Below are 19663 nucleotides of genomic sequence, written 5' to 3' on the forward strand. Positions count from 1 at the left end.
CATCCAATTGAAAGATATTTTGGGGGAGGAAAGGTTATGGATATAAATGAAACAGTTCTAATTTGCTTTCATTCAGGCTTTCTCTAATGAATTATGAATTTAAAATTTATAAACATATCTCCACTCTTTTTGAATATATTTATATTTTTGGTTTTTATTGCCATTCAAGGCTTACTTACTCCTAGAACATTCCTTCCTTTTTCTTTACAATTGCCTCTTTTCTGAATCCCGAAGGACAGGAACATCATGATTTTGTAGACTTTAATGGTATCTTATTTTAGTCTTTGTCTTCCTGGGCTGCAACATTCTAATTTTGAAAGTCTTGCTCCATTCAAAAATATTCTTCAATGACAAATCTACTAGCTGTTTTATCTTTGACCTTGTCTGCACATGGTATCCCAAATATATCCATGGTAGGGCTTGGTAGAAGGATAGGTAATGTTTCTGATGTATTTCCGGTTCTCTTCTAGATACTATTCTGTAAGTTTTGGAGTTTTGGTCATAGGAGCACTTTGCGAAGAGGGTTGCAGTAAATTCAAATATTGTAGCTAAGAAATACTAAGGAAGGCATCTAAAAACTATGTGAAACGTTAACTGGTATTAATTTAGAATTAATCAACAATAAAAAACTTGTTTGTACAGTTTTCTAATAAGTAGTACTCTTTCAAAACATGACATCTACTCTTTCATGCATTGATTAAATTCAATTAAAAGAATTTCATTTAATAATGTCTTTATTTAATCTTCTCTGTAAGTGGCTACCAAATGTGGGTCTGATTAAGAAATTTGTGGTGTAGCCTCCACAGTTCCAAGTGGGAACACAAAAACAAGGACTAAGTAGTGATTTTATTTTCACAGAGCTAAATGCATACCTCTGTAAAGGAATACCTTTTATTTGAGATTCTGCCTGATAATTTCTAATTTTGCATGTGTTTTTAAAAAATAATTTATATATATAAATATATATTAATGTTTATTTATTTTTGAGAGAGAGATGGAGGGGGAGGTGCAGAGAGAGAGACACACACATAGAATCTGAAGCAGGCTCCAGGCTCTGCAGAGCCTGATGCGGGGCTCAAACTCACCAGCCTGAGTTCATGACCTGAGTTGACATTGGACACTTAACTGACTAAATTCCCCAGGCGCCTCTTACATATATTTTCAAACCTACTTTCTCTTAGGACAATGTTGGGAGAACAGGCAAAATTTTAATATAGATTGTATATTAGATAATACTATCAATATTAATTTTCCTGAGTTTGACAATGATGCCATGGTTATGTAAGAGAATACATTTTTATGTAGGAAATCTACGCAGAAATACTTAGTGGTAAAGGGTTATGAGGTCTGCAACTTACTCTCAAATGACTCAACAAAAAGGTTTTTGCAGTTTATATATATAAAAACATATATAGGGAGATAGAGAAGGTTGTGGAAAATGTTATCTCTAGGTGATGTATAAAAGGATATTCATTGTGATTTTCTTACAACTCTTTCAAAGGCTTAATTTTTTTCACAATAAAAAGTTAAAAAACATATTGTCATTCATGAAACTGTTGTGATATGAGATGGTGGTAGTTTTAGAAATATGTCCTTATAAGGGCACCTGGGTGACTAGCTTGTTGAGCATCCAACTCTTGGTTTCAGCTCAGGTCATGATCTCACAGTTCGTGAGCTGGAGCCCTGCGTTGGGGTCCATGCTGACAGTGCAGAGCCTTCTTGGGATTCTCTCTCCCTGTCTTTCTTCTCCCTCCCCTGCCCTCTCTCTCTGCCCCTCCCCTGCTCTCTCTCTCAAAATAAATAAATCAACTTAAAAAAATTTATCATCATATGGTAAAACAAAAAATACTCAACTTTATGTTGTTTCCCAAAAATAATTTAAAAATTAAGCTGGTCTATTAAATTTAGCTCTGAAAACCACCAACTTATATCAGAGATCACACTTTCATTCTTAATTAATAGAACAAAAAAGTCATCTTATATTAGCAAGTTTTCTTGAAGAATAATCTTATATACATTGAAAAGAATGCAATTTTGGGGGTATAAAATAAAATGCTTATTTTTTGGTAAGGTAGAGATATGGAAATGATACTTTTTTTTCTTCTTGAGATTTGTAGTGTGATGTTAGTTGCTTCACAATTTTAATAAAAGTTTTCTTCATCCTAGAAGATGGTATTGTCTCTGCAAACACAGTCCTTTAGCTATCTCTTATTGGTTTTGCAGCTTATCCATTCATGACACAAACATCCATTAGGCACTTTTGTTTTAAGACACTATAATTTTTTAAAAAATTTTTATTTATTTCTAGGAGAGAGAGAGAGAGACAGCGTGAACAGGGGAGGGTCAGAGAGAGAGGGAGACACAGACTCTGAAACAGGCTCCAGGCTCTGAGCTGGCAGTCAGCACAGAGCCCGACACGGGGCTCAAACCCACGAACCGCGAGATCATGACCTAAGCGAAAGTCGGACGCTTAACCGACTAAGCCACCCAGGAGCCCCTGTTTTAAGACACTATAAATAAAATGAGTAGGATATGGTTTTTGTCCTTGAGTGAAAGAGGAGAAGTAAGTAAGTACAAAACAATGATGGCGGGCGTATAATAAAAATACAAACAAATTGCTGCACGTGGTAACACCGAAGAGGATGTCCAGTTCCATATGGTGGTAAAAATTTAAGGAAGGCTTGCTAGATAACCTTGCAAAACCTCCCTTCAAAACCCCACCCAATGTAGAAAGGAAAGACCTCAGGAACTACATGGGATGTTCCAGACCTTTCTCTGCTTCATCTGTCCTTCTGTATTCTTGAAGTTACTAGTGAAGCTCAATGATGAAGTAAAATCTCTGAATCACGTGAGTCTGACTTTACATTCTAATCCATTGTGTTGGCTGGACATGCAACTATCCCCTTCGATGGCTTCGTGTTGTAGGATTAATATCAATATCCTCGAGACAGTCTGTAAGGTCACACAGCATCATGGTCTACCCCCACCTACATCTTCAGTTCCATCTTTTACCATCCACCCTTTCATTTGCTGCATTCTAGGTCTATATACCTTTCAGTTCCTAAACAAGTGCCAGATTTGCTCCTGCCATTTGGTCTTTGAACATATGGCCTCTGTTTTCCAGACCCTTCCTTGGCTGTTCTAGCCCCTCTGCCACCCATAAGCCCCGTTCCCATTCATCCTTCATCCTTCAACTCAAACAATCCTTCTTCGTGGTAACCTTCTCTGACTGGTGAAGGGCAGGTTGGATTATTATGCCTCTATTTAAAGTAAGATTCCTTATAGTACCTATCTCAGTTTATAATTATATTCTTACTTGTGCACTTATTTGATTAATGTCATTTTCCTACTGGACCACACATTCTGTGAGACCAGGAGAGTATCTTTTTCAACTCAGTTGTGGGCATACTGCATTTTAGAAATATTTCCTGAATGAACTAAATGAATAATAAAATGCAGGATGATAAATCTGATAGCAGTGTAGATGGATTAGAGGCCAGGAATCAATTAAGTGAGTAGTAACAGTCCAGCAGGAGATAATTAAGACCCAAGAAAAGGAGATGAATCCACACATGCTACTCATTATGTGGGATCTTGGGCAAATTATTTAACTTCCGTGAATCTCAGTTTCCATATCTATAAAAAAGTACAATAATAGTATCCATCTCCTGGGTTTGTTACAGCAATTACCCGGGACAGTGGATTATAGAGTTTAGTGCATAGGAAGCATCAGATTAGGACACAGAAATGCCTATCATATAACCCCATTCAGTTGCCAGATCTGGGTTGCAAACTTGGCTTTCAGCTTTCTTGTGGCTAATGTAAAAAGGGAAATGTGATTATTTAGAAAGGTCATGCTGCTCTTAAGATAAAAATGAACTGCATTAATGAAAAGCTGAGCTCTGCTCCTATCTCCCCTTGCTGGTTCCCCAGCTGAAAGAAAGTTCTCCTGTTGGTTTCTCAGTAAGAGGCACCAGCAGGTTGAAATGGAAGGAGAAGGTCTCTGTCCAAGGAGTTCCTATGGCTGCTACACGTGGCCACCCCTCAATGGCCACAGTAACTGTGCAAGAGGCCATTGTTATGGAGTCTGAAGTGACCAAAGGGTAAAAGTTAGAATGCCCAAAGCATGTTTCTTGACCTGGGATGTCAGGGTATCTGTGAAATCCCCAAATCGTGAAAGTGCTTAGCAGAGAATTAGTGGTTTATAAGGATCTAGAGAAATACCCTTTAAGGGAGGGGATCCCTTCTTCTTCAGGTAGAAGAAATGTGTAGAATATGGAAGCAGAAGAGCAAATCAGTTGGGATTTAGGTGTCTCAGGCCTCAGGCCTCTAGCTTCAGGTGTGGGCCACCAGCTGACAGTGAGCACCCAACACACTAGAGTTTTTCACAAAGCCAGACTCTTTGGCATGGGTTTGGGCTCAGCTGGGGCTATGGAAATGCCCACAAGTCAGGGCCAGGGAGGTAGTTAGAATTATCAGTCTCTTCCAAGATAGCAATGTCAAGGAGGGAAGAAATATCAATGGGCAAACTATCACCAGTGACCCAGGCACATCAGCCTTCCCAGACTGTATCATCAAAATGGAACCAAATACTTTCTTTCTTTTTTTTATGACTTTATTTTTTTATTTTGAGAGACAGAGACAGAGTGAGGGGGGAGGGGCAGAGAGAGAGGGAGACACAGACTCTGAAGCAGGCTCCAGGCTCTGAGCTGTCAGCACAGAGCCTGACGCGGGGCTCGAACCTACGACTGTGAGGCATGATCTGAGCCGAAGTCGGTTGCTTAACTGACTGAGCCACCCACGCACCCCGGAACCAAATACTTTCGAAAGCAAATGCTAATGGGTGATCTGATGAAAATGTTTACGAAAGATTCCTAGTCATTCTCCCTCCAATAGAGAATGGGACAATCAATGGAAGAGGCATAAAGAACATTTCAGGTGGAGACAAGGCACCTAGATGTGGAGATGAATAATTACTCTATTTCCAAATTGGTTTATTCAGTTATATTCCCATGTAAGTTAGACTCATAGCTTGTGAACTGGAGGGTCTACATATCTCCATTAGGCAAATTTTCTTTAAAGCAGGCATTTACTTTCATATGCCTTTGAGGATGATGACAGGGAGTTGACGTCACCCTTTCCTTCTTTCCATTTCCATCCTACCTGGGTGACGTATAGGAGAACATGCAAGAACTTCTAATCCATCTCCCTGAAGGAAGGACCAGAGATTACATAGTTTGAAAATGAAGGATTTCTGTTTCTTCCGGTAAACTATTTTGTTATTCAAAAGTATGACAGGATCCCTTCACATCAAGCAGCCCCCACAAGTGACTGGTTTTAAAAACCTCCTTTCTGTAATTCATGCCTTTGGTGGCTCTGCCATCTAGCCAGGTATGTGTCTGAAGAGCAGGGCTGGGATGGAACCCCCAGAAACATCCATGACTGCAATCAATAGGGACTTGGTAAAATACAAGCATAGCCATCCAGAGCCTGCTTAGTTTAGTCAGCTTGTATGGACGAAGTTAATGGCACTCTGATGATAACAAGGGTTTCTGAGAAGTGGCATCTGTACTTGCTATAAAAAGTGTGCCTCACCCTCCTATACTTTTGGTGGGAATGTAAACTGGTACAGCCCCTCTGGAAAACAGTGTGGGGGTTCCTCAAAAAATTAACAGTAGAACTCCCCTATGACCCAGCAATAGCACTGCTAGGAATTTACCCAAGGGATACAGGAGTGCTGATGCATAGGGGCACATGTACCCCAATGTTCACAGCAGCACTCTCAACAATAGCTAAAACGTGGAAAGAGCCTAAGTGTCCATAAACAGATGAATGGATCAAGAAGATGTGGTTTTCTATACTATGGAATACTACATGAATGAGAAAGAATGAAATCTGGCCATGTGCTGAGCGAAATAAGTCAGGCAGAGAAGGACAGATACCATATCACCAAAAAAAAAAAAAAAAGAAAGAAAGAAAAAAGCGTGCCTCAGAGTAAGATATACCTGGCAACGAAACTGGAAGATGGAAAGAATGTCATACTTGCTAACAACCAGAAGTGCCTTGTGAAATATGACATTTCTATGAAGCAATGTCTTTGAATTATGCTTGAGCTGTTTGCTACACAGATAGGTTTGAGTATGTGCCATATTCAAGGCATGGTGTGAAGCTGGCCTGATATGAAGCCCACAGCCCCTCCATCCTTTTGCACATGAGCCCAGTGGGAGGCAACACAGTCCTTGGCTATTCTCTGCCTTTCTGAGTCTGAGAAGTGTGCTGAAATTCAAGGGCGGAACCAGATGACCTTCTAAGGGCCTTTCAAACTCAAATGTCTTATGGTGCCACACTAGAAAACACCAGGTGTTTTAATTCATTCGCAGAACAAGAAGGCATGAAGTCTGTTTTCTAAGGTCTGCATGTCAAGCTTTTAGGACCAAGATTTAGAGAAAATCAGACTCTTTTTATGTGGATTACAGGTAAGTTTTTAAATGTAAAAGCCTGTGATGTTTATTTAGCCATTTCTGTGTTTGTTTTGTTGATCACTTGTATCATAAACACACTGTCGATAGTGCAAATAACTAGAAAGAGTTGAGTTCAAATTTTTTCCAGTCAGAGATTTTGTTTGTAAAGAATGCTGTTTTCCCTTCTCTGTGTCAAGTAAAAGAATAAAGTATACAAAGCATCTCCTTAAACCCTCCAAATTTTAATGAATAGGCCTGTGCTATTAAAATAGAAACAGGGGCGCCTAGGTGGCCCAGTCAGTTAAGTGTCTGACTTTGGCTCAGTTCAGGATCTCATGGTTTGTGAGTTTGAGACCCACATTGGGCTCTGTGCTGACAGCTTGGAGCCTGGAGCCTGCTTTGGATTCTGTGTCTCCCCTCCTCTCTGCCTCTCCCCTGCTCTCTCTCTCTCTCAAAAATAAATAAACATTAAAACATTAAAAAAAAAAAAAAATAGGAAGCATGTCAGCAGCTGTGGGGGCTAAGGACTGTTTTCTGGCTAGACACTGTTAGACTTTTGGAAGAGCCCAGTCTCTGCCATTTCTCAAGAGGCCTTGGGCTCCTCTCTTACCTGAGAAGCCGGAGTTCTGCCAGCAGAGTGGGGTTTTGTTGTGCCTTTTCTGGAGTGGGCTGAGAAGCTTGTTCATGCTCTAGCCGCAGCCTCTGGATCTCCTGTAAGATTTCTCTTGGGAGAGAAGAAGGTAAGAAACTAGGGTCAGTTAATTTCTGGGATATCCAGGATGCTAACATCTGATGGGGCGGTCACCCTATGCGTGGGAGCAGAAGCAAGCCTCACTAGCCAACAGTTTGCGAGGGATTGGCTGTAGCCAGATGGGTGCTATGGGCGAAGGAAGGCTGACCTCAGCACCAGCACATTCAAACTGCGGTATGTTGTTGGAGCCTTCAAGCTGAGTATTCTCATCAGGACCTGATAATCTCTCTGGTAAGTAATATAATGCTGTGGTAATGTGTTCAACTTTGAGAAGCGTGCTGCTTCGGAGCAAAAATGTATCTTCTGATTATTTCTGATCACAGCCTGACACCATCAAGTCCCAGGTAAGAGACTCTTGGAGGGAAAACAGGATAAATGGTGCTTTTTTTCCACAAAACTAAATAACCCCATTCTCTCACCAGGAATGAAATTCCTCTCAATGAATTTATCTGAGAAGCCCCCAGTTAGGCAAAATTTTTTTTTCCTTTTTCTTACTATTTTCAGCCTCAACAATGGATCTCAATGAGGGTAGCCTTGGAAGGAAAGTGCTTTTAAAAGGATTCGCTATAATTGAGTGTGTGACATAAGAGCACTATTGGTGTGACCCCTGTCAGGGGTGAGATGTGTCAGTCTATTATTGATGCTGGAGCCTGGGCTGCCCTGCACCGAGGTGAACATGAGGCTGCGCATCAAGGATAGGTGACCTATGCAAGGCAAATTATCCCTAAGTGAGTTCGAAGCCATTAAGCAAGGTTACAAGTCACGTATTCTTGGGGGAGGGGTCAGTCTTCCATCTGGCAAAACACACAAGAGACAGACAATAAGAACAAAGCACTAAGGAATAAGGAATGAAAGGTGAACTTGGCGAGCAAGGGCGATAGCTTCCCTTCTGAAAGGCTGATTTACAACTGCCTGCTTCATAAACACACCAGAATTAAGAAGGTCATTATCAGTTACTATATCTCTCATGGGTATAGTGAGAAGATTGAACTATAATTCAGGGACTTTCCACTTTTTTCTGTCCCCCTTCGGTGTTCCCTGGTGGAAAACTTTAAATTTTCTATGGATTCAATATATCACATGGCTAAAAGGGAGTCTGCTCTGGTGAAAGAAAGGGGGGTGTCCTGTACTGCAAGCCCTTCCTCCCCTTCTTCAGACACCCCTACAGAGCCCCGAGGCCCCACAGGGCTCAGCCTGAAAATCAGTAAAGCTGAGCTTTTGAAGCTCTCCTCCAGGACTAACGTCCTGATATTCTGTGAGTCCCACTTGTGCTCCTTGTTGGTTCCAAGGACAGAACTCTGATACAGCATTTAGCTTAAGGAAGGAAAAGAGAGAAGGAGCTCTGATTAGAAAAATAATGGTAAGATTTGTGAAGAGTAGTACTGAGTTCTTAGTCTCTCCCCAGGAATTATGCTCTCTTCTTTAATATCCTTTTACTGAATCCTCATAAAAACTGTATATAGGTCCTGTCATTATCTGTTTCATGAATAAGGAAATCAAAGCACAGGCCAGTTAAAATACTTGCCCAAGTTCAGTACTACCACAAGTAGGTGGTAGAGGTGATTTGAACCCAGGCTGGTTAGCTCCAAAGGCTGTAGATATCTGACTCCCTCTGTCTTTGGTGTTTGCTCTGACAGGTCAAGCCTATGCAGACTGTGACTTATGCCGTACAATGTAAAGAATACTGCTACTTTAGGGTAGTCATGGAGTGAAGTGAGGAACTCTATCCTTCCCTGAAGCTCAGAGATCTGATTAGCAGGTTCATTGTCACCTTGGAGACCATGGGACCCCTAGGGCAAGTTCTTATGGTGCAGAGGTGTGACCTGGATAAGCTTCTGGGACATGGGTCTGGGGTCCTTGGAGGGCATGATGCTGCCAGTTTAGAGAAATGAGTTCAGGATGGACTAGATGCTCTTTGGGCCTGGCGTGGGGAACTCTGTGGGCCATAAAAGGGCTAAGAGACAGGACGAACTTCTCTTTCTGCCATCTCTTCTCATTCCTATTTATTTATTCTCTCTCTGGTCTTACAAACATGCATTCAGAGAATACAACATCCAGAAACGTCTTGGAAACAAGTAAGAGTGGTAGAATAGCACAGCGGGAGCCATTGGGACATTCATGGTGCTTCTAGCTGATTCTGGAATCCTGCATGGAGGCTGATATCCATGGGGTATCTCCTTAAAGGAGGTCTTGATTTCTCCTCATGCTGAGTGGAAGCAGAGGATTGGAAGGGAAAAGAAAGTGCTTTGGAAAGGTAGGAGAGCAAGTAAACACTACAACCAAGATAAGATATTTGTGGGCTTGGGAGTTTTCACTGTAGTCTTTTTTTATTTCTAAGAACATGAAAATATGCCAACCAAGTCTGTACCTTCCTTTTCATTTTTGTCTATAGAACTTTAAAAAACACTTTGACCATTTGTCCCCAAATTCCCAAGCCAAACTCTATAGGCATGAAACAAGGGTCACAACCTCCTCCATTACTCAGTTTGATCTCAGAAGTGACATCAGTGTTTAAGAATGGGATTCACTGGGGGTGCCTGGGTGGCTCGGTTGGTTGAGCATCCAATTCGGCTCAGGTCATAATCTCATGGCTCATGAATTTAAGCCCATGTCGGGCTTCATGCTGACAGTTCAGAGCCTGGAGCCTGCTGCAGATTCTGTGTCTTCCTCTCCCTCTCTGCCCCTCCCCCATGCATGCTCTGTTTCTCTCTCTCTTTCAAAAATAAATAAACATTAAAAAAATGAGATTCAGTGTTAAGACAATTTGGTGCTCTTCCAAGAGACAGAGAATGCACACATTACTCCCATGTTGGACGTACTCAGTATTGAGTTTGAGATCTAACTCTGCTATTAATTATTTTTCTCCCTCAGTATATATTTACTGAGCTTCTACAACATCCTAACCATGGGCCTGGAACCCAGGGGCCCTTTGGCATGGCTTCTGTTCTCAGAGAGCTTCCATTTCAGTCAGGGAAGACAGACAATATGCAAGGAAATAGATACATAGATGCAATTATTTCAGATAATGATGTCTCACACGCATATCAGGGGCTGTAATAGAGAGTGGTTCCTCGTGTAGGGGGTAGTGGGAAAGATTAGATAAGAGGACTTGTGAGGTAAGACCTGAATGATGAGAAGGGCCTGTCCATGCAGAGACTCTAAGGAAGAGCTCTCCAAGCTGAGAGAACAATTAGTACATAGGCTATACAGAAAGAAATAAGTAGGGGCACACTGAGCAGGATTTGCTGAGGCTGGAAAGGTAGGCAGGAATCAGCCCAGGTTAGACCTTGCAGACCATGGTAAGAAGGGTGGGTTTTAGTTGAAGTCTGATGGAAACCCATCAGAGGGTTTTGAAAAGAAAAATAACATGCTATGACTTGTGTTTTATACAGTGACAGATTGGGTTGGTGGTAATGATGGATATGGAGTGGACAGTTTGGAATATGCTGTGGGGGTTGGCTGTGAATTAATCTGTGTAGAATAAAGAAGGTTCTGCTGAAGGAGATGGCGTTGAGGTGTTTGGCTTGACCAACTGGGAGACAGTACTGTAAGTCCAAATGCCTCCTTTATCTATCTATGTATCTATCTTTGTATCTATCTATGTATCTATTTATGTATGTATGTATGTATGTATGTATGTATGTATGTATGTATGTATGTATGTATCTATCTAACTATCTAAAAGTTTGTTTATTTAGAGAGAGAGAAAGAGAGAGAAAGCATGAGAAGGGTAGGGGCAGAGAGAGAGAGAGAGAGGGAGAGAAAGGATCCTAAGTGGGCTTGATGCTGCCAGCACAGAGTCTGACATGGGGCTTGAACTCACAAAATACGAGATCATAACCTGAGCTGAAACCAAGAGCTGGACCCCAACCTACTGAGCCACCAGGTGTCCCCCAAATGCCTCTTTTAGAAGAGCCTTCTATTTGTCTCTGGGTGGCGCTCAGGAGGGCCCTTCTTAATGAGACATCTCCTTAACAAAAACAAGCATGTTGGGGCGCCTGGGTGGCTCAGTAGGTTAAGCGTCCTACTCTCGATTTTGGCTAAGATCACGATCTCACAGTTGATGAGATCGAGCCCGAGCTGGGACTGCTTCATATTCTCTCTCCCCTCTCTCTGCCCCACCCGCCACTCCCACTCTCTCTCTTTCTCTCACAATAAATAAACTTCCAACAAAAACAAGCATGTCAATAAAAGGGAAATGATACTGTCTGGAAAGAAAACATGAATTGCAATGGCATCTCAGAACTGTATGTATGTTCTCTCACAAAGCTTTTGAAGATTGAAAATCTAAAGACGAGCTTCTCAGAAGCCAACATCACCGACTAAAGATGTCATCTATTAAATATGCAAACAGCTGAAAAATCTGGGTATTTTAAAGCATAACTATAAGTTTCCAGGGAACACATACCCTGATCAAAAAAGCCAGCATGTCTTAAAAGCCTTACCTGTTCTTGTTTTCTAGCTCTGCGATCAGCTGCCTCTGTTGCTTATTCGCATCAATGGTGAAGGAGATGTCAGGAGCGCTTCTCTGCTGTGTCGGCTGCTGTAAAACATGTGTATGCTGTTAAACATTGGGTATAGAAACCCACATGGGTTTGAGGAGACAGGAATCATGAAATATGCAGACAGGAAAGAAAAAAACTATTTCTATCAAAACGAGAAAAGCAAATACATGAAACTGCCATTCATCTCCTCAAGACCAGCTTCTCTGTGAATCTGGAGGACACCTCTGCGAGGAGAAGCAGAAGAGAATTCTCTGGCAGGTGAATACACAAAAGGTGAAGACATAGTCTTGTAGCTTTCTGACTTGAAGTCTCTGGGAGTGATTTCATTCTTGCTGTGCTGCCCCCACTGTGACAGTGCTCTCAATGTAGATGGGTGTAAAAAATACTTCCCTTTTGAGATGCCTCTCTAGAATTACTGTTCAATCATTGTAACGCACAATGAAAATTTTCATAGTTTTAAAATCATAGTTAATAGGGTTTTCTTTTCTTTCAGTCAATATACTTTTCAGCATTTCTTTATTCATGTATTTAATTTTACATTAATGGATATATACATCCTTCCTCCACATTCATGGCATACCGCTCATCACTCCTGGCCATGATTTAACAAGTAGTGTATAGGCAGTCATAGCTTTCTCCATTCATATATATGAATGTCATTCATTCTCCATTCATTCAGTCTCTCACTCATTCTCCATTCATATATATGTATATATGCATATACACAGAGATTAATCTTAATTATATATATGCAAATTTCCCCCTGACTACTTATACATATATATAAAAACATGGCATATGATTATATGTATATACAAATATACATATATATTTATAGATGTATTTTTTGTTGTAAAATCAAAGTACTATTTTATTAAATGAGTTCTTTTACACAATATGAACATCAATATAATTACAATTATAAGAAGATTAAAATTTTTTTTTAACATTTATTTAGTTTTTGAGAGATAGAGAGAGACAGCATGAGTGGGAGAGGGGCAGAGAGAGGGGGAGTCACAGATTCCAAAGCAGGGTCCAGGCTCTGAGCTGTCAGCACAAAGTCTGATATGGGGCTCGAACTCACGAACTGTGAGATCGTGACCTGAGCTGAAGTCAGACATTTAACCAACTGAGCCACCCAGGCACCCCAAGAAGACTTTTTATAACAAGGATAGGTTGATTTTCATATTTCCAAATAAAAGTCAACTTTTACAATATGTATGCACACTTATGTATATACATGTAATCACATACTGTATTTATATATGTATATTTGTGTGTGTGCATTTAACAGAGGTTTAATTGTCATTGTTTCATAAAAACAGTCAGATTACATACAGTTCCCTGACCTTTGCTTTCTTTGCTCTACAGTACATTTAAGAAATTTCTCAATTGATTTTTAAACAAATTTTTAAAAAAACACAATTAATCTTTTCACTAAAGAATGTCAAGCCTTTAAAATAATTTTTTAAACATTTATTCATTTTTAAGAGACAGAGACAGAGCACAAGCATGAGAATCCAAAGAAGGCTCCAGGCTCTGAGCTGTCAGAACAGAGCCTGTCATAGGGTTTGAACCCACAAATAGTGAGATCATGGCCTGAGCTGAAGTTGGATGTTCAACCGACTGAGCCACCCAGGCACCCCAAGAATGCCAAACTTTTAAAAATGGCATCAATTGCCTAAGCCCCCAGAGACATGAAAAAGCTCAGCCTGCTTTTTAATGTACAGACATTAAGCTTGTTCTCAGCATTCAAACTGAGGGCTGATGGGGGTGAGGGTGAGGAGAAGGGGGGTGATGAGCATGGAGGAGGGCACTTGTTGGGATGAGCACTGGGTATTATATGGAAACCAACTTGACAATAAACTTTTTAAGAAAAAAAAGAAAGATTAAGCTTGGTAAACCTACGGCTTTCATAAAGCTTTTCTATGATTTGTTAATTGGCATTTCTTTTAACAAAGAAGTGATTTGTGTTGCTAACAAAGAATTTGAAGTCCTATGTTTTATATCCTACATGGCTTCACGTAGCTAAGTCTGGCGTATGGCAGCTTTGACCTGTGATCCAGGGTTTTCGTCTGATTTCATTATATAATTTTCTATTTCTTGAATACATTACATATTGATAAAAGCAAAAACTCATCTGAGCCAGTTGTGGATCTGAGTCATTCCTCTTACTGTGAAGTGATCAGGAATGATCAGAGAAATCAGGTGTTGGGCTGGTTTGGCAGTGCTGTAACAGAATGCCTAAAGCTATGATTTATGCCATACCGGAACCATAGCTGGACAGTGAAAAATAGAAGTAGAAGGCTCGTGTTTAGGTCCTGCAGGCCATACGGTAACAACTTCTCAGCTTTGCTGTCCTCGTACCAACTATCAGGATAAGAGTGACCACGACAGACCCTCACTCACGCTACTTACAGACGAAGTGGACTCGGCCGCCAGTCTTGCCGCATACCTGGCGATCAGCCTGTGTTCTTCGTCAAGCCGGTTTGAACTCTCAAGCATACTATTGAGAACAGAGCAAGAAGGAGGCTATTAGGCAATAAGAAAGAGCGACGTGTTTATATGACCACCAGGGGAGTTTGCTATTTCAATTTTTTTGGTGTAAAAATTTGAAAGCTGTACAAAACCCTGTTAGGTTCATGGTCTCAGACTTGGATTCATGACATGATCTATACGTGGCCAGGAAGTTTCACTAATAAATCCTGTCTTCAGTCAATTCAATGTCTTACTAGGAAAACTCCAAAGAAGAGTGACTTTTCTTATTGACATTTCTGATAAAAGAATACTTTCTCTTGGGGCCCCTGGGTGGCCGTTAAACATACAACTCTTGGTTTCAGCTCAGGTCATCATCTCATAGTTTGTGAGCTTGAGCCCTGTTGCTGGGCTCTGTGCTGACAGTGAGGAGCCTGCTTGGGATTCTCTCTCTCTGCTCCTTCTGTGTGCTCTCTCTCTTTCTCTCTCTGAAATAAATAAGTAAACTTTAAAAAAAGAATGTTTTATCTTTAATTTTATTGCCTTTAAGATTTTTATTTCCTTATTACATAAGTAATACATGTCCACAATGGACATATCAGAAACTATGGAAGCACAATGAAAAAAAAAGAAAACATAGTTGCAGTCAGCCTGCAGGGATCCCCGCCTCCTGATATTCACCCTTGTGTATAACCCTCTTCCTTTAGTATGAGCTGGACTGACTGGCTGGCTTCTAATGAATAGAATAGGACAGAAGTAATGGAATGTCACTTTCAAGATTAGGTTATAAAAAGACCACAGCTTCCATTCCGAGTATGATTTCTCTCTCTTGAGCTCATTTGGATTGCTTGCTCTGTGGGAAGCTCACTGCCATGTCATAAAGTAGCCTAGGGAAAGGCCCACATGATAAGGAACCAAACTAGCCAATAATAACCTTGTGAATGAAATCTCACAGGGAGACACTTTAGATAAGAGAGCAGCCCCAATGAACAGCTTGACTGCAACCACATGACAATTTTTGAGTCCCAGGCACCATGCTGGATTCCTGACCCACTACTGTGGGATAGTAAATATTTGTTCTGTTAAGCCACTAAGTTTTTGGACAATTAGATATGAGGCAATAGATAACTAATATAAATTGTTATCTATAATATTACTATCCAGGTAACTTGCCATTTTATATTTACTTCTAAAGCAGCGAAATCAAAGGAGTGGCTTCTAATGACATTAATGGGAATTGTTAATTGGCTCCCATAATTCTAGAATTCTGGAAATTGTTCATACTAGAATAACGATGATCTGAGTCTCTAAAAAACTAAAGCAAATAGAAGCATTATCAACTCTCCCATATTTCAGAAGACCCTTCACTTAAGACTAAGTTTTTCATGCCATGAAAAAAAAATTCTATGAAACATAGTAGTAACACCAATCGTGTTAACATGCTAGCTGGTTACAGTTTGGTTTATCAGTTATCATGGTGCGTATTGGGTCAGAATCAAGATTAGAAACTAGTTTCTCTCATCCTTAAATATATTCTCCTCCATTTATATTTCCTAACTAGGATTCTTAAAGAAAAAATCAATACTCATGAGCATACACTAAAAGTAACACATTTCTCTGCCAATGGTAAGGTTGTAAGAATCATCTATTGCAAAGACTTAAATACACAAAAAGTAACATATATTTATATTATTTACATGTATATTCACACACAAAGTAAATATGCAAACTAGTCTTTTAACTTTTGTCCAAAAGTGAGAAGATGAGTGGAAATCATTATGTGCTTCCAGAATATTAGCTGTGTCACTTCCAAATAGCTCTTCCTTGTCTGGCTGAATCCATTACTATAATATTGTTTCTTATCATTCAGAAAACATTCCTGTGTCCATCCCTCTGTACCAGTGTATACTCCTCACACATGTAAACTCTTCCTGTTGTTATCCTGAATACTTCCAGTTTAGATTTAGCCCTTTTCTCTGGGCTACAATAACTACATAGAATATTCTTGAATATCTACATTTACTAAGTCACTTCTCCACCCTCAGAAAAAGTCTTCTATTTTCCTTTTGTCCATATGAGCTAATGCATGTAAAACACATCAAACTAATATGATGCCTAGAACACATTATTTTGCCTCTTAAGTAACCTGTTCAGATTCATTAACGATTCATGTCTCCTTCAAAATATCATCTCCCACCCAACAATCACGTAGAATAGGGCTTTTCAAATATTAGTGTACATACATATCACTTGAGCATCTTGTAAAAAATGTAGTTTCTCATTCTGTAGTTGGGGGTGATATGGTAGGTTGTGTGAGGCAGAACCTGAGAATCTGCATTCCTAAGGAAGCTTCCAAGAAACAGTGATACTGCTGGTCTAAGGACAACACTTTCAGTGGCAAGGATCTAGAAGATCTTGAGAATAAAATGGAAAATCTAAACACATGAAATAAGCTGCAAAAGTAAACCATATAAAAGAAATAATTTTTTATGAATATTTGACTGATACCCACACAGCATCTATGGTATTTTATAAATGTTTCTGAACACAGAACATTCTAGGTTTCCTGGCTCACATATGTGTGGTACCAATCCCCATAGATTGAGATTTCAATCAGCATACCAAAGACTTAGAGTAAGTAAATAATTGTAACAGCAAAAGGTGTTAGTTCTGGAGAACTGATGCTTTAAAGCGGATGTTTGTCTCTGTAACACAATGTCTGCATTCTGTAGTGGTTAAAAATAACAACTGAATTTCTTATTATAGCTTTAATAAAGAAAGTCACAGTGTGTTCACTTTAAACATAAAACTAGCCCACAAGAAACAACTTGATTTTATTTTAATATGTTTATCATTTCTGGCTGGTATTAGAACTAACATGCCTAATTCAGCACAGTCTGTGTAGACAACAGGGCCCATTGCTCTAAGCCCAGAGCAAGGATCTGTTTGTCTGAAAGTGACTTTGTTGAAAACATTTGCGTGTGTTTTGATAAATAAATAATAAAAAAATTGATAAAAAGCCTCATGATAGAAGTGTCTTTTATCATGAGTGACCAGCAAGTATAAATAATATAAAGGTTACATTAAAAAAGCCTTTTGGAGATGTAAGATGTGAAGTTATGGGAGCCTGTCTAGTAAGCTATAACTCATACTTCCATGCCTTTCCTCCCCCAGCCTTGAGTGGATGAGGGATGGAGTGATATATTACCCCTTTGTGCACACAAACGATTTATGAGTCCACGTGTGCCATTTCAGTATGTTCAAATTATACAAGGGTGAATGAGGCATTCCTCTGATAAATTCCATTACTTCAAGACTTCAATTACAAATAGTTGAAAATGAATGGCCAATAATCCCCAAATCATTCAAGAAATACCGATTCCAACACTTTCACCATCTCTGGCTATTCATTTCAAGACTTTATAATCAGTAATCTTGCTACAAGACTATGATGAATTAAAAAGTGGCTGCTGTGTAGACTGTATTTCAGAGCAGAAAAATCTATTATTTTGAAAGCTCTCCATTTTCTTCCTTAAATGCATGGCTGTTGTGTGTTCCTAGTGATTTCAAAATGGCATTGTAGGAAGCTCGAGTGGCCTCGGCTGAGGTAGGGCTTTCTAAACTGTGATTTAGCAAAGGTTTCTGGGAACCGAGGGTTTGTTCACCTTTCTTTGGATTCTCTACATGCCTGTACTGACTCCCCAGGCAGGACAGTCAACCAAATAATAATGTGGTCTAAAGGGCAGGAGAAATACTTCTAAGTTTTCTCTTAATATTTTCCCATTTGCCTGAATGTGTGAAAGGAATTTTATCACTAAAGATTAATTTTTAAGGTCATTGGGCCTCAGGTACTACTTTTCTATTAAAATGCAAACAGCGAAGAGAAGGATTATTGCTTGAGAAGGCATTACTAGTCGCACTGAAGTAGAGGATTACTTTATCAGGTTATTTTGCAGTTGGTTGAGAGCAAAATGCTATGGGAACAGAGCCTATTCAGGCCTTCAGGAGTTCAGTGAGCAGAAGAGAGTTGGGGAGGAAAGGAACAAAGTGATTCTGGGGCCCAAGAAGTGATCTTAGGGGGCTGAAGAATGCAGAGGGAAATGAACTAACTCTCAAAGCTTCAACTATTGGCTCTTTAATGACTGGTTTAAAAGGAAAAGATAGGAAATCATGAAATTGCTATCTTCCTGGATAATAATGATAAAACTTACCACGATAATGACATCTCTATACGGATGCCTTCAAACTTCTTTATCGAGACTGTGATTTTACCAGCTCACTATGTTATAACACAAAGGTCATGCATTCTACCCTCTTCAAACTCTCCAATTCCTCCATTTCCTTTCATTCCAATGATCATGGATGTGCTCCAGGCCACTTTCATCTTATCCAGAATTGGCATGAAGCCCTCTCAACAGGTTCCTCCCATTTCACACTTATTCTTCCCTCCAAGTCATTTTGCATCCTGTGGTCAGTGCTCTTTTAAAAATGAATTTGGCTGTAACATTCCTATGCATAAAATCCTTCAATGGGTTCTCAGTTTTCAAACTCGTACATAAGACTCACAAGGTCATGCATAATCTGGCTTCATCCTTTACCCCTGGTACACTAGCAGCCTTATCCGGTCAAATTTGTCGAGGAGAAGTTCCACATTTTTTCTGCTCTAAACAATCTCTCTGCCTCCTCCAACCACGTCCCCTTGGCCAATTCCTCATCATCCTGCTGTTGGTTTCAGCTGCCATGTCCTACCCTCACTTCCGAACTCTAATTTCGGAATTTTGCTCCTCATATGTCCCCAGCACTGTGTACCTCACTCACTGCCTTTATTGTACCTGTTACCCTTTGCATTTTAGTTGTTTTTTCACTTGTCTTTATCCTTTACTAAACTGTAGCTTTTTTGAGGAAAGAATGGTTCGATCTTTTCACCATTAGATCTTGAATGTTTAGCACAGCACATGGAACACAGCAGGAAGTGCCTAAGTGTTAGCCGGACAAAAGAACAAATATAGGTTAGCTCTCTTTGGCTTGCAGCATCATGGACTTTGGCCCACGTTTTCTATATCCTTCTTGGCTCTGCATGCATTCCCAACACTGGGAAAATCAGAAGGGTACAGATAAAACACAGTACTTTAACTCTAGCCATGCCATCTAAAATCGAACTGTGAATTACTCACATTTGGCAAAATTAGAATCAAGATACACTCAACTGCCAAATACAGATTTCTTATCTGATTTTTATAGGTGTTAAGGTTCATAGAAATGTCGTTATGGTCTTTGATATTTATCAACATCAGATCTCCCCCACTCACAGTCATGGCAAATTCTCTTTGGTTCAAATTTTGTTCTTGTTGTTTTAAAGATAGGTAAGCAGATGGTATCTGAAAAAGGTAAGCTCCTACTCAGAAGAAATGCTTACTCTTATAAGTGAATACGGGAAGGAATGATAATATAAGAGTGGGTTCGAGGTGGGA

At 39.9% G+C, this 19663-nt stretch overlaps 1 protein-coding gene across 6 annotated transcripts in view; it reads right to left on the reverse strand.

The window, feature by feature from the left end:
- Positions 1-19663, reverse strand: part of DTNA (dystrobrevin alpha) — a 349880-nt gene that overhangs the window by 26117 nt on the left and 304100 nt on the right. For 4 of the 6 annotated variants that reach the window (XM_077753814.1, XM_077753820.1, XM_077753815.1 and 1 more), the window contains 3 exons: positions 14136-14223; positions 11658-11755; positions 7072-7185 (listed from right to left, as the gene is read on the reverse strand). In XM_077753814.1, coding sequence (XP_077609940.1) covers positions 7072-7185; positions 11658-11755; positions 14136-14223 — 300 coding nt within the window. The remainder of the gene's footprint in view (positions 1-7071; positions 7186-11657; positions 11756-14135; positions 14224-19663) is intronic. The other 2 variants (XM_077753816.1, XM_077753818.1) reach the window with 1 other exon arrangement.

The sequence above is a fragment of the Crocuta crocuta genome, unplaced genomic scaffold, assembly GCF_008692635.1.
Source record: "Crocuta crocuta isolate KB4526 unplaced genomic scaffold, BGI_CrCroc_1.0 scaffold231, whole genome shotgun sequence".
NCBI lineage: Eukaryota > Metazoa > Chordata > Mammalia > Carnivora > Hyaenidae > Crocuta > Crocuta crocuta.